This window comes from Mesoplodon mirus (assembly GCF_964341445.2).
Source record: "Mesoplodon mirus genome assembly, chromosome: 8".
Classification (NCBI taxonomy): Eukaryota; Metazoa; Chordata; class Mammalia; order Artiodactyla; family Ziphiidae; genus Mesoplodon; species Mesoplodon mirus.
Genome location: NC_138984.1, coordinates 38472087 through 38484347, shown reverse-complemented (window position 1 = coordinate 38484347; position 12261 = coordinate 38472087). Strand labels below are relative to the sequence as shown.

The 12261-nt window shown below is 40.5% G+C and overlaps 1 protein-coding gene across 1 annotated transcript in view; it reads right to left on the bottom strand.

The window, feature by feature from the left end:
• RFTN2 (raftlin family member 2) overlaps positions 1-12261 on the bottom strand; it is a 69788-nt gene that overhangs the window by 8199 nt on the left and 49328 nt on the right. The window contains exon 8 of the mRNA XM_082630026.1: positions 6906-6984. Within this exon, the coding sequence (XP_082486152.1) occupies positions 6906-6984 (79 nt within the window). The remainder of the gene's footprint in view (positions 1-6905; positions 6985-12261) is intronic.

The following is a 12261-nucleotide window of genomic DNA, read 5'->3' as shown; positions in this document are numbered from 1 at the left end:
AATTGGAACCATTTAAATTTAACTCCTGTCTCCCAGGGTCTAGTCTCTCTATCTTTCTTTTCTTTCTTTCTTTCTTTTTTTTTTTTTGCAGTACGCGGGCCTCTCACTGTTGTGGCTTCTCCCGTTGCGGAACACAGGCTCCGGACACGCAGGCCCAGCGGCCATGGCTCACGGGCCCAGCCGCTCCGCGGCATGTGGGATCCTCCCAGACCGGGGCACGAACCCCTGTCCCCTGCATTGGCAGGCGGACTCTCAACCACTGCGCTACCAGGGAAGCCCTCTATCTTTCTTTTAATAACAGAACTCTGCACCCACCTCACCACCAATGCCTTGCAATTTTTAGCTAGGCATGTAGTATTTCACTACGGTACCAGCAATGGTTGCCCCAATTACATTTCCCAGCCTCCCTTGCAGATGCTTGTGGACATAAAGTTCAGGCCAATGGGATGTGAGAAGAAATATGTCTGTGACTTGGGGGTCAGTGCCTTAGAAGCATGCCTGGAATTTCCTACTTCTTGCTGGTTGGACACAGCAATGAGTGAAGAAGCAGTCCTGGGTCCAGAGGCAGAAGCCAAATGTTGAGGGTGGCAGAGCTGACCAGTCATGAGGCAGAGCTTTGCCCACCCTGGATTGCCTGCGCATCTTTAGATAATTATGAGAGAGACCCTTCTGTTGTATTTAAATCATTCTAATTGGTCTTTTTGGCATAGCATCTTAGTAACTAATTAGTTACCACTTAATAGCTAACAGAAAAAAATTTTTGGCAGCTAATGCTTTTTAGCTTAATTTTTCCCAACTTTCCAACTATGAAAAATTTCAAATATACAGAAAGTTTAAAGGATACTACAATGAACCTACTACCTAGTTCAAAACTTGTTAATATTTTGCCATATTTGCTTTATATATATATATAAATATTAACATATGTATATATGTTCATGTGTGTTTTTTTGAACGTCAAAAAGCATCAATGCACTACATTCCTACACATTAGCTGAAGGTAATTTTTAGCTGGAGAAAATGGAGGGTCATTAGGAGTTTCTGGATTTTTTCTTCAGTTTCTCCATAGAGTTAGTATTTAATCATCTAGAATTGAAAGAAAAACATTCCTATGTAAACAAAAGCAACATTCCATGTGACCAGGTGCTGTGCCCAGCCCCCTACATGTTTTCTAACTGAATCCTCCTCCCAACCCTGTGGTAGGTACTAACATTGTCCATTCTACAGATGAGGACACGGAAGCTTGGAGAGCCTGGCAGAAGCTGTTTGTACACACACACACACACACACACACACACACACACACACACACACACCCATCCCCTGGAATCCCTTTCATGGTTTGTTGTCTACCCCTAAGAACACCACTGGATGGAAACCCTACTCTGAGTCAGTGGAAACTAAATACTTTTAAATGAACTGTTGTTTCTTATAAATAATTATCAAAGGGAAATGGGCTGAAGAATTTAACTGAAATAAAGATTTTTAGGTAATAGAAAAATCTGATGAGTTTTTTACTTGAGTCTTCAAAGAAACAGAAAACTTAAGAAAGAAGATCTTGGAAGAAAAATTGAGAACATTTAATAGATGGAGGTAAAATCCTGGTCAGAGTCTCTTACCCTGCTTAGCATAGCTATCACTTCCTTGAGTCTATCTAGAGCCCTCCCCCCAAAATAAAGAAAAAAATTTTTAAATAGATAAAAGGAAGAGCAAGATAAAAAGAACCTTGCTTTATTTATACTACAGAGCCTCATGTAGAGGAAAGGGAGGTTAACAATCTCATTATACTTCATAAAAATTCCATTATCCAAGGAGAGTTTTTACTGAAGGACAAAGGTATAAAAAATATAGCCTATGTGATTTATAAAGCATACAATCTTTCATAACATTTTTATTTTATTTTTAAATTAAAAAAATTAAAATTATAAAGCATACAATCTTTTAAATTTAAAAGTAAATATGTAAAAGTGTAAAGTTCTATGAATTTTAATACATGTGTATAAATTTGTGTACAAATCACAATCAGGACACAGAACAGTTCTATTATCCCTCTCAAAACCCCCCATGCTATCCCTTTATCACAGCCTTCCCCAAACCCCAAATCCCTAGCAACCCATGATCTGTTATCCACAGTACAGTTCTGCCTTTTTGAGGATGTCATATAAATAGAATAGCACAGGGACTTCCCTAGTGGTGCAGTGGTTGAGAGTCTGCCTGCCAATACAGGGGACACGGATTCGACCCCTGGTTTGGGAAGATCCCACATGCCTCGGAGCAACTAATCTCATGCGCCACAACTAATGAGCCTGTTCTCCAGAGCCCGTGAGCCACAACTACTGAGCCCACACACCGCAACTACTGAAGTCCGGGCGCTCTAGGGCCCAAGTGCTGCAACTACTGAACCCGTGTGCTGCAACTACTGAAGCCCAAGCTCCTAGAGCCCATGCTCTGCAATAAGAGAAACCACCGCAATGAGAAGCCCATGCACCACAATGAAGAGTAGCCCCTGCTCGCCGCAACTACAGAAAGCCCGCATGCAGCAACAAAGACCCAATGCAGCCATAAATAAATAAATAAATAAATAAATTTTAAAAATTAAAAAAAAAATAGAATAGTATAGTCTATAACCTTTTGAGACTGGCTTTTTTTTTTTTTTTCCTTGGCTGCACCGTGCTGTGCAGCTTGCAGAATTTTAGCTCCCCGACCAGGGATTGAACCCAGGCCCCGGCAGTGAAAGTGCCAAGACCTAACCACTGGACCACCAGGGAACTCCCTGAGACTGGCTTCTTTTAATCAGCATGCTTTTTGAGATTAATCCACGCCATTGTGCATATCAAGAGTGCATTTGTTTTTATTTCTGAGTAGTATTTCATTGTATGGAAGTACCACAGCCGTTTATCCATACACCTGCTGAGGACATTTGGATTTTTTCCAGTTTTTGGAGATTATGAATAGAGCATATAAACATTTATGTGTAGCTTTTTGTGTGAACAAAAGTTTTTATTTCTCTAGGGTAAATGCCCAAGAGTGGGATTGCTAGGTCATATGTAAGTGTATGTTTAACCCCATAAGAAGCTGCCAAACTGTTTTCCAGAGAGGGTGCACCATTTTGCATTCCCACCAGCAGCGTTTGATAGTTCTGATTGATCCTCATCCTTGCTAGTTCTTAGTATTGTCAATATTTTTTAATCTTAGTCATTCTAGTAGATGCATAGTAGTGTCTCATCATGGTTTTCATTTGCATTTCCCTTAATGACTAATGATTTAATTGTCTTTTTATGTGCTTATTTCTAATCTACATATCCTCATTGGTTAGATGTCCAAGACTTTTAACTAAATTTTACCTGCGTTGTTTATTTATTTTTTAAGTTTTGAGAGTTCTTGATACCTTCTGGATACAAGTCCTTTGTCATATACGTGATTTACAAAGTTATTTTTTCCTCCCCAGTCTGTGGCTTTTCTGTTATTTTCTTAGTGTTATTCACAGAGCAAAAGTTTTAAATTTTGATAAGGTCTAATTTATCAATTTTTTAAAATGAATTATGCTTTTGGTGTCATGTCTAAGAACTCTTTGCTTAGCTCCAGTTCAGAAGATTTTCTCCTATTAATTTTTTTCTAAAATTTTTCTAATTTTCCTAAAACAAACTATCTTTCAATAGCTTAAAGAAAATTGAGGCAGTAATTGGGACTATAAATATTTTGAATTGATATTTTCCATATTTAAAAAATTTCTCAAGCTATCTAGAATATTGTGTAAAAACATATTTTTGGATGATAAACAAATTCCAAATGTAAAGGTCTTTATAACTGCAGAAGAAAAAATTCCAACAATATGCTTTCTTCATCATGTGATTATCAATTCCCTCCCCTATACAGAGGCATGAAATGGCTTTGCTTAACATAAAAGTACTGTTCTATGTTGAGTGCAACTGAATACAAAAAGTCTTATATATATCTTGACATTAATCTCAGTAAAAGAGAGAACTTTCTTTTCAAGCGTTAAACCCTAGATCAGTTTCTACCAGCCCATGAAATTTATCATTTTACTGAAAACTCATTAACGATCCTAAGGCAATGTTTATAATTGTCTCAAATTTCCACCAAGTGGTTTTTAGAACTAAACACCTTTGGGCTTTCCTAGTGGCACAGTGGTTAGGCATCTGCCTGCCAATGCAGGGGACACAGGTTCGATCCCTGGCCCAGGAAGATCCCACATTCTGCAGAGCAACTAAGCCCATGCACCACAGCTACTGAGCCTGCACGCCCTAGAGCCCATAAGCCACAACTACTGAAACCCGCGCGCCTAGAGCCTGTACTCCGCAACAAGAGAAGCCCCCACTCACCACAACAAGAGAAAAGCCTGCGTGCAGCAAAGACCCAACGCAACCAAAAATAAAATTAAAAAATTTATTTTTTAAAAAAAGAACTAGGGACTTCCCTGGTGGCGCAGTGGATAAGACTCCACGCTCCCAGTGCAGAGGGCCTGGGTTCGATCCCTGGTCAGGGAACTGGATCCCGCATGCATGCCGCAACTAAGAGTTCAACTAAGGAGCAACTAAGGAGCCCACCTGCTGCATAAGAACTGGTTCAGCCAAATAAATAAATAAATAAATAGATAGATAGATAAATAAATAAAAAAGAACTAAACACCTTTGAAATAATTCTTTGAAAACCTTTATAAATGAAGCAATCCCCTTATCAGCCCCTCCCAAACAACAACTGATTTCAAGGTACAAGCAAAGAATAGTCCCATTACAGACCTACAACTGCATAAAAATTTTTTTCAAGGCATGTTATAAATGTATAACTTTCACAAAATATATATGAGATAGCTAAATTAACTCTATGGCGATACTGATAGTCTACTACCTTCTCGAGATAAAGTAACAAATTATTTCCACTGAAGAGAATTAAAAGAATTTACAAATTGGTTTTCTATTATAGCTATTACATACTTCAGCTCCAGACTGAACCACCTACATGTTCTGCCCTGAAATAATCTCAATATCCTGAGATTTCCTGCTAGGAAAATTAAAAATTTATCAAAGGAAGAAAGAGTAAATCCGTTTAGAAGTAGAATTCTAAGCTATAAAATATATTACTCCTGGGCTTCTCATTGATGAAAACTGACCATTTATGTACTTCCTTACTATTATATAAATGAGCCAGAAATTTTATATTACAATGGATATAAATATAAAGATTACCCAAAGAAAAGCTACCACTAGACTACTGAATGCTATTTAAAGTTAAACAAAAAGAGCTCAGTTATTTTCAGGGAAACAGAGAACTGATATCTAACCCTAAGAAAGCAGACCATGAAGCAGCTGAATTGGGGTCTTATATCTTCACAAACACCAATTCCAGGGCCCTCAGTTAGTCAAAATCCCATGAGGCTGTGAATTCTGTTGATCTTTCTCAAAAATGATGGCTGTTTGCAGAATGTTTTTAAAAAAAAAGAAAGAAAGAAAAAGGAAAAGGAAAGAAAAGGCTGTAGCATGGTGAGAAGTTGCTTTGAGGAAGGAGAAAGAAGAATGAAAACCTTTTCTGGCCATTCTTTACATAGATCCACCTTGCTTCTTCTTAACCGAATATTTCTTAATGAACTTGTGAACCTGAGCCACTCTCACCCTGGTTGGGAGGCCCTGCTCACCTGTGGGCTCTAATTCAGTCTTTCTAAAATCTGTGTACTTGATCACTCTGCTTTCCTCCCATGGGAGGAATATCCTATCTACCTTTCCACCTCTCTACCTGCTTACCTATGGAGCCAGCTAGAGTCTTTCCAAAATTAATGTGAGACAACGTAGCATGGCTGCATTACATACACTGTCAGTCTAGCTTTGCTAGTTTAGAAAACTTTAAAGTTTTCTAAAACAATATTTTCTTGATATACAGAAAAAGAATCACTTCAAATAATTTTCTGGTCTATTTGCAAACTTCCCGTTTTGAAGGTTATGCTTTAAGTAATTAATGCACAGATTGCTTCATTCAATGATACTATTCTAGGTGTGCATCTAGTAGGGGTCTATTAAGGATAAGGTGACTTGAGGCTCAGCATAGCCCTTCAGCAAAGGGCTGAAAAAATGTGACCTTGAGGAGACAATACAAAAGTGCTGTCAGAAGTCAAGATAGACAAGATCACACAGATATCACGCACATTCACTTATAAGGCTTATAACTGTGGAGAGGAAAAAACTTTTCCTCTATCATATTATGTTCAGTCTCTCAGACCAGCAAATTAAACTAAAAAAACGATTAATAGGAGAAAAGGTTTATTTTGGATGCACATGGGGGCTGCACAGAGAAGTGAAAACCCAAACAGGCAGTTAGACCGGGAGATTATATATCATTTTACAAGGGGTGATAAACTGTGGTGAAGTGACTAGACAAAGGAAAAGGGGTTTGGGCTTCTAGGGGCAGTAGACTGTGGGAAGGCAAGTATTTGGGGAAACTGATGGAAAAGAAGGCTTTAGTAAGGTTTGTTTGTGGGGACTACAGTCTGTGTCCTTCCCAGTGATGAGTCATCTCTGGTACAGGAGAGGGAGGCAACTTTACAAATGGAAATTTCTGTCACCTTTTAAAAGGGAAATTTATGCTCTGCTTTTGTCAGAAAGGGAGAGGGTAGAGAGGTCCTCCTGTGTCTGCTGTTTTTTAATTGCCTTTAGCTCAAAATAGTAATCCTTATGCCCAAGTGGCATATTTTAGAGTAATATTCTGATCCCCTTCAGAACTGTCTCACATGCCTGTTTGCTGGCACATTTCCTTTGTTATATGCTGGTTCAGAAGACTGTTTCCTTATCAACTCCGCACTTCCTCATCTGTTCACCATTTAGAATTACAAAGAGAGTTTAAGGATTAAATGCTTCAGTGTAACATTTAGATCATAAAGCATCAATTTTACTCACTTCCGGTGTTTGAGTGGCTGAATTCCACATAACTGGTCTCTGAAGGAACACAACCTGCTTTGTAGCCAAATTCCCTTCACTGCAAATTAAAACAATAGCATTAGTATTTGTAAATTAGTAATTCTCTATATTTCACACTTGGCTAGCATGTTCCCCATGTGTCTTTTGTAGAATAATCTTCTGTTCCAACAATAATTAGGAAACATGATTCTATATAAGTTGCAGCAGATAAAACAGGGGAAAAAAAGTCCCTAAAAACTAAATATGGTCGTTACAAAAGAAATTTTTTTTTTTTTTTTTTTTTTTTTTGCGGTACGCGGGCCTCTCACTGTTGTGGCCTCTCCCGTTGCGGAGCACAGGCTCCGGATGCGCAGGCTCAGCAGCCATGGCTCACGGGCCCAGCCGCTCCGCGGCATGTGGGATCTTCCCGGACCGGGGCACGAACCCGCGTCCCCTGAATCGGCAGGCGGACTCCCAACCACTGCGCCACCAGGGAAGCCCACAAAAGAAAATTTTAATGTTTAAAACTTGTCATCTCACTGTGCTAACATACTTAGTTTCATCTCTTTGTGTCACCTCCTACTCTTTATCAACATGTGTATTTCTGCATATCTATAACTTCTGCGTATTTGCATTCTGTATTCTATGCTTATCCTTTTTCTTGTTTGTACAGTAGGATGATATTTTTAATAGCTGCATGATATCCCAAAGAATTAAGATACCAAAATGTACTAAGCCTTTCCTTTATTATTATAAAATTAGGCTGTTTCCAGTTTTCTGTTAATTATAAATAATGCTGCTATAGAAATATGTACAGTCTTCCTTATTCTTTATGACTTATTTCCTTGAGATAGATTCTCAGGAGTGGGATTATTAGGCCAAAAGGGTATGATTTAAGCTCCTTGGTATGCACTGTCAAATTTGTCTCATAAAAAGCAGAGACCAGTTTGGGCTGCCACGTGTGAGAAATTTTATATACACTTTCTATTGAGGGACTTCAGCCACAGCTATTTTCATTTTCAGATGCTTCTTTGTAGTCAGCTACTCAATATTCTCCTTATTTAACTACCATCATGGCAAATTACCCCTTGCCAAAGACTACTTGGGGTTTGGATTTCTCTGAAATGCTTTTCACAGAGTCTCCATGGATTTATGGGGAGGAGTGTCTGTAGTTAATGTTGCTCAGTTACGACTTTTATTATGCAAAAAACCCAAACAAAACCCCACTATTAGCTGCATTTTATGCTGAGCTCCTTTTCTGGAAAACAAATGCAACATTGAAACTCTGGCCCTAGTGGTCAACCCCACACCATTTGAAAATCCCAAACTTACTGATACTATTGAATTTTGAGAAACTGCAAATCTTCCCACAAAGTGGTAATGAGAGACTGCTTCCTTTTTATCTTTATTTTTAAAAGACTGCTTCTAGTCTAATCTTATTTTAATTCGACTCAATCTCTGATTAGAAGAAAAGACTTGTTATGAAATATATCCTAACTTTTGGGAACAACTTGAATCATCAGGAGACATCAGTTATGACACAGGTAGTGACTAGCGGTGTATAGAACAGGCTGGTTTACTTGGGAGGCTGGGAGGATACTTGAAAGGGCAGTGGCTTTGGAACCAGATGGGTCCTGGTTTCAAGTCTCAACTCTACTGTAAAACAAAGAATGTTGCCCACCGCCCAGTTCTACAAGAATCAAGTCATTAGCCACTGCAGCCACTGACCTACAATTCACCGTGAAAGGAATTCAGGTGAAGATCAGGATGAGGCACTCGGTACTCTGGGAAAACAAGCCCTTACATAGATAGAAATATTTCAGGAGAAATTTTTTTATGACCCTGGATTCTTACATCTTTCCATACTTAGAAAAGATCTAACGTCACTGACTGAGATACCTGTTCCTCATGACTAACCTTCTACCAAATGTGTGCCTGATTGCACGTGACCCTTCTCCAAAACCACAAATATATACTGACCTGCCCGCCTCACCTCTTGGGAGCAGTTCCTCAGAGCTCTTTAAGAGACTGTATCCGGGGCTAGAGTCCTTAGTAAGTCCCCAAATAAAACTGAAACTCACAGCTCTCATGTCGTGTTGGGTTTTTTTTCCCAGTTGACACTACAATAGCCGACGATACCACCTCCTAGCTGGTAACTTTGGCAAAGTTTTAAAATTCTCTTACATTTCCTAACAGGGGCTTTGTGATGGTTAAATAAGTCAGTGTGTATGAAGAGCCTCCACTGTGCCTGTCAGTGGAAGGAGCACAGCACATGGGATTTCCCTCCAGTTCCTCCATTCGTTTAATGAAATATGGGGTGGGTTAAGTGGGAGGAAAATATCTCAGAATCAAGAATATCTTCCAGAGAAAATAGTCAAGGGAAAGGGGACACAAGAATAGAGAAGAGGTTTCTGGCTAATGTTCAAGGTGTGTGACCCAGGTAGAGAATCACGTGAGGGAACCAGGCCTAGAACTATTCAAAGATGAGAAGGAGGGATCAGGGTAGAATTATTCTTCTTGAATAGGCAGCAGGAGAATGTCAGGGTAGAGACTGGGGTTGACCCTGGAGTGAGTTCTCCCCAGGGAGAATTATAGGATGGGGCAAGTCTGAATGCACTAGGGTGTGATGTTTGGCCGACAGCAGGCTTCTCAACCTTTATGAATGGGGTAAAACAGTAAGTGTGGAGACAGTTTCTCAAAGGCTGAGTATCTTAGGACAGTCTCTGGATGCCCAGATAAGACTTTGGAAGGTTAGCATCTTCCCATCTCTTGGGAGGTCCTTAGAGCCAGACTCAATTTGAAATATGTCTGAGACCTCTCTGTCCCTGGTTTTCTAAAGGACATTCTGATTTAAAATATGTCCTGCTATTTTCAGAACATCTGTGAGATGTGGAATGCCTTTTGGTTTGGAGCATCTAATCATGGTAGAAAGGGAAAGAGGTCTGAAGACTTACAGAGGGACAACTGTTTGACAGGACAAGTGAGTCCCTCACAGTCTCCAGTAGCTCCTGAAGTAACTCTATTTACTGAGCTTGGAAAGGATATTTCCCCTGTAGCACGGGTTTCTGAAAGGATTTGACTGGTGAAGTCATTACAGGACCAGAGAGAACTTCAAATTCTCTCCTGGAAGCTCTAAGAGGACAGGGCCTACATCTCCTATTCCCTACAGAAATTTTTATCCAAAAAGTGCTGTTAGTTAACTGAGTAACTTAGTACCTTCCTGAGAGGCAGTTAAGAACCTTTGTTTGTTTGTTTGTTTGTTTGTTTGCGTTACGCGGGCCTCTCACTGTTGTGGCCTCTCCCGTTGCGGAGCACAGGCTCCGGACGCGCAGGCCCAGCGGCCATGGCTCACGGGCCCAGCCGCTCCGCTGCATGTGGGATCTTCCCAAACCGGGGCACGAACCCGTGTCCCCTGCATCGGCAGGCGGGCTCTCAACCACTGCGCCACCAGGGAAGCCCTGTTTGTTTGTTTTTTAATTTTAATTTTTTAATTTATTTGGCTGCATCGGGTCTTAGTTGTGGCACACAGGATCTTTAGTTGTGGCACGCGGGATCTAGTTCCCTGACCAGGGATCGAACCCGGGCCCCCTGCATTTGGAGTGCGGAGTCTTAGCCATTGGACCGCCAGGGGAGTCCCATAAGCTCATCTTTCAATGCAGGCAGACGTGAGTGTGGGATCTGGGGGAGCAAGCCAGGGACTGTATTAACAGCACAAGCAGAGCAGCCAGGCCACAGATGGGGGAGAAATGCGTTCAACCGACTCTACAACTGTATACTACAAAATATTTGGACACATCATTTCTCTGTGATGTATTTATCAGAGAAGCAGTGGAGTGTGTGAGAAATAGTATCAATGGCTTTAGAGTCAGATTGACCCTGGGTTTGCATCCCAGCTCTGTTGCTTGCTAGCTATGTGACACTGACGTAGTCACCCTATCTTTCTGAGCCTCCTGTTTCTCTTCTGTAAAACACAGATGGTCCTAATAATACCAGTGAAGTGGTGAATGTAAAGTTCTTTGCACAGACCCTGGAGCATAGCAGATGCTCAGTAAATGTTTCCTTCTCCCTTTCCTGCCTTCTTCTACTCATTTCATAAGAAAACAAAAAGAAGACTCTCTACTTGGGTGTTTTTAAGGGAGAGGGGTTTGATATGGCATCAACAGACAATCAAGAAAAAGCCTGGCTTCCCACTAACAAAAGATCTCATGGACTAAACTAAGAAAAGTACCTTCGATTTGTGCATTGCTTTCGGTGTACTATTTTCCATGTGAATTAGCGTATTTGTTTCTTATGACAATCCTTTCAGGTGGGCAGAGAATATATTATTTTCCCCATTTTATGAGTAAAGAAATTGAAACCCAGAGTTTTGTCATGAATTGTCTCTAGTTTCCCCCTTTCCACAATACCACACCATCTCTACAGCAAGTGTAGAATGAACTCAGGGAAGCCCTGACTACAGAGAGGAGTGGCCTGGTTTAATTCCATTCTGACTGGACAACTTTATAATGAATGAATAAATGTAGACTATTTTGCAGAAGTCCAGATTTATATGTTAGCATCTCCCCAAGTTATCATTTCAGCTTATAATGTTGTCCAGGAGTTGTAATGGACAATAACAGAGGAAATAAAAACAAGGGTTCATTTTTTCCTGGGCCAATTAGACTACTTAAACAGAACATACAGGTCCTGGTGTTAGTATGATGAAAGGAAGGAGAGAAAGGAGCAAGTTCATCATCTGTGGCATTTAAGTGCCACATAAAAAGTGAATCACTGCAAGCTTTGCCTTAAAAAATTGTCCCCATGGGGTTTCCCTGGTGGCGCAGTGGTTGAGAGTCCGCCTGCTGATGCAGGGGACACGGGTTCGTGCCCTGGTCCGGGAAGATCCCACGTGCCGCGGAGCGGCTGGGCCCGTGAGCCATGGCCACTGAGCCTGTGCGTCCGGAGCCTGTGCTCCGCAACGGGAGAGGCCACAACAGTGAGAGGCCCGCGTACCGCAAAAAAAAAAAAGTGTCCCCATGAATTCAGTTTTGCACAAGAGTAAATAAGTACTACTTATAAAAACAAACAAGCAACAAAAACAAAACTAAAAAGCAGTTCTGTCATGGTTTGATGATATCATTAGTGATATTTAAATTTAAAAATTATTTTTGCAGGAAGTTATGAGGACAAGTTGAACTTCTGCTTGGTCCAATATTTGCTTACAATTTCAAGCATCTTTGAAACAGAGCTGCAGACTTAGAATTTATGGGTAGGTGGGAGAGAGTCTTTCTACATTCTTCCACATATAAAAACCAAGGTCATGTTTGATTGGCCTGTGGGCATTGCCCCCTCGACTCAGTTGCTCATGGCTGAGTTT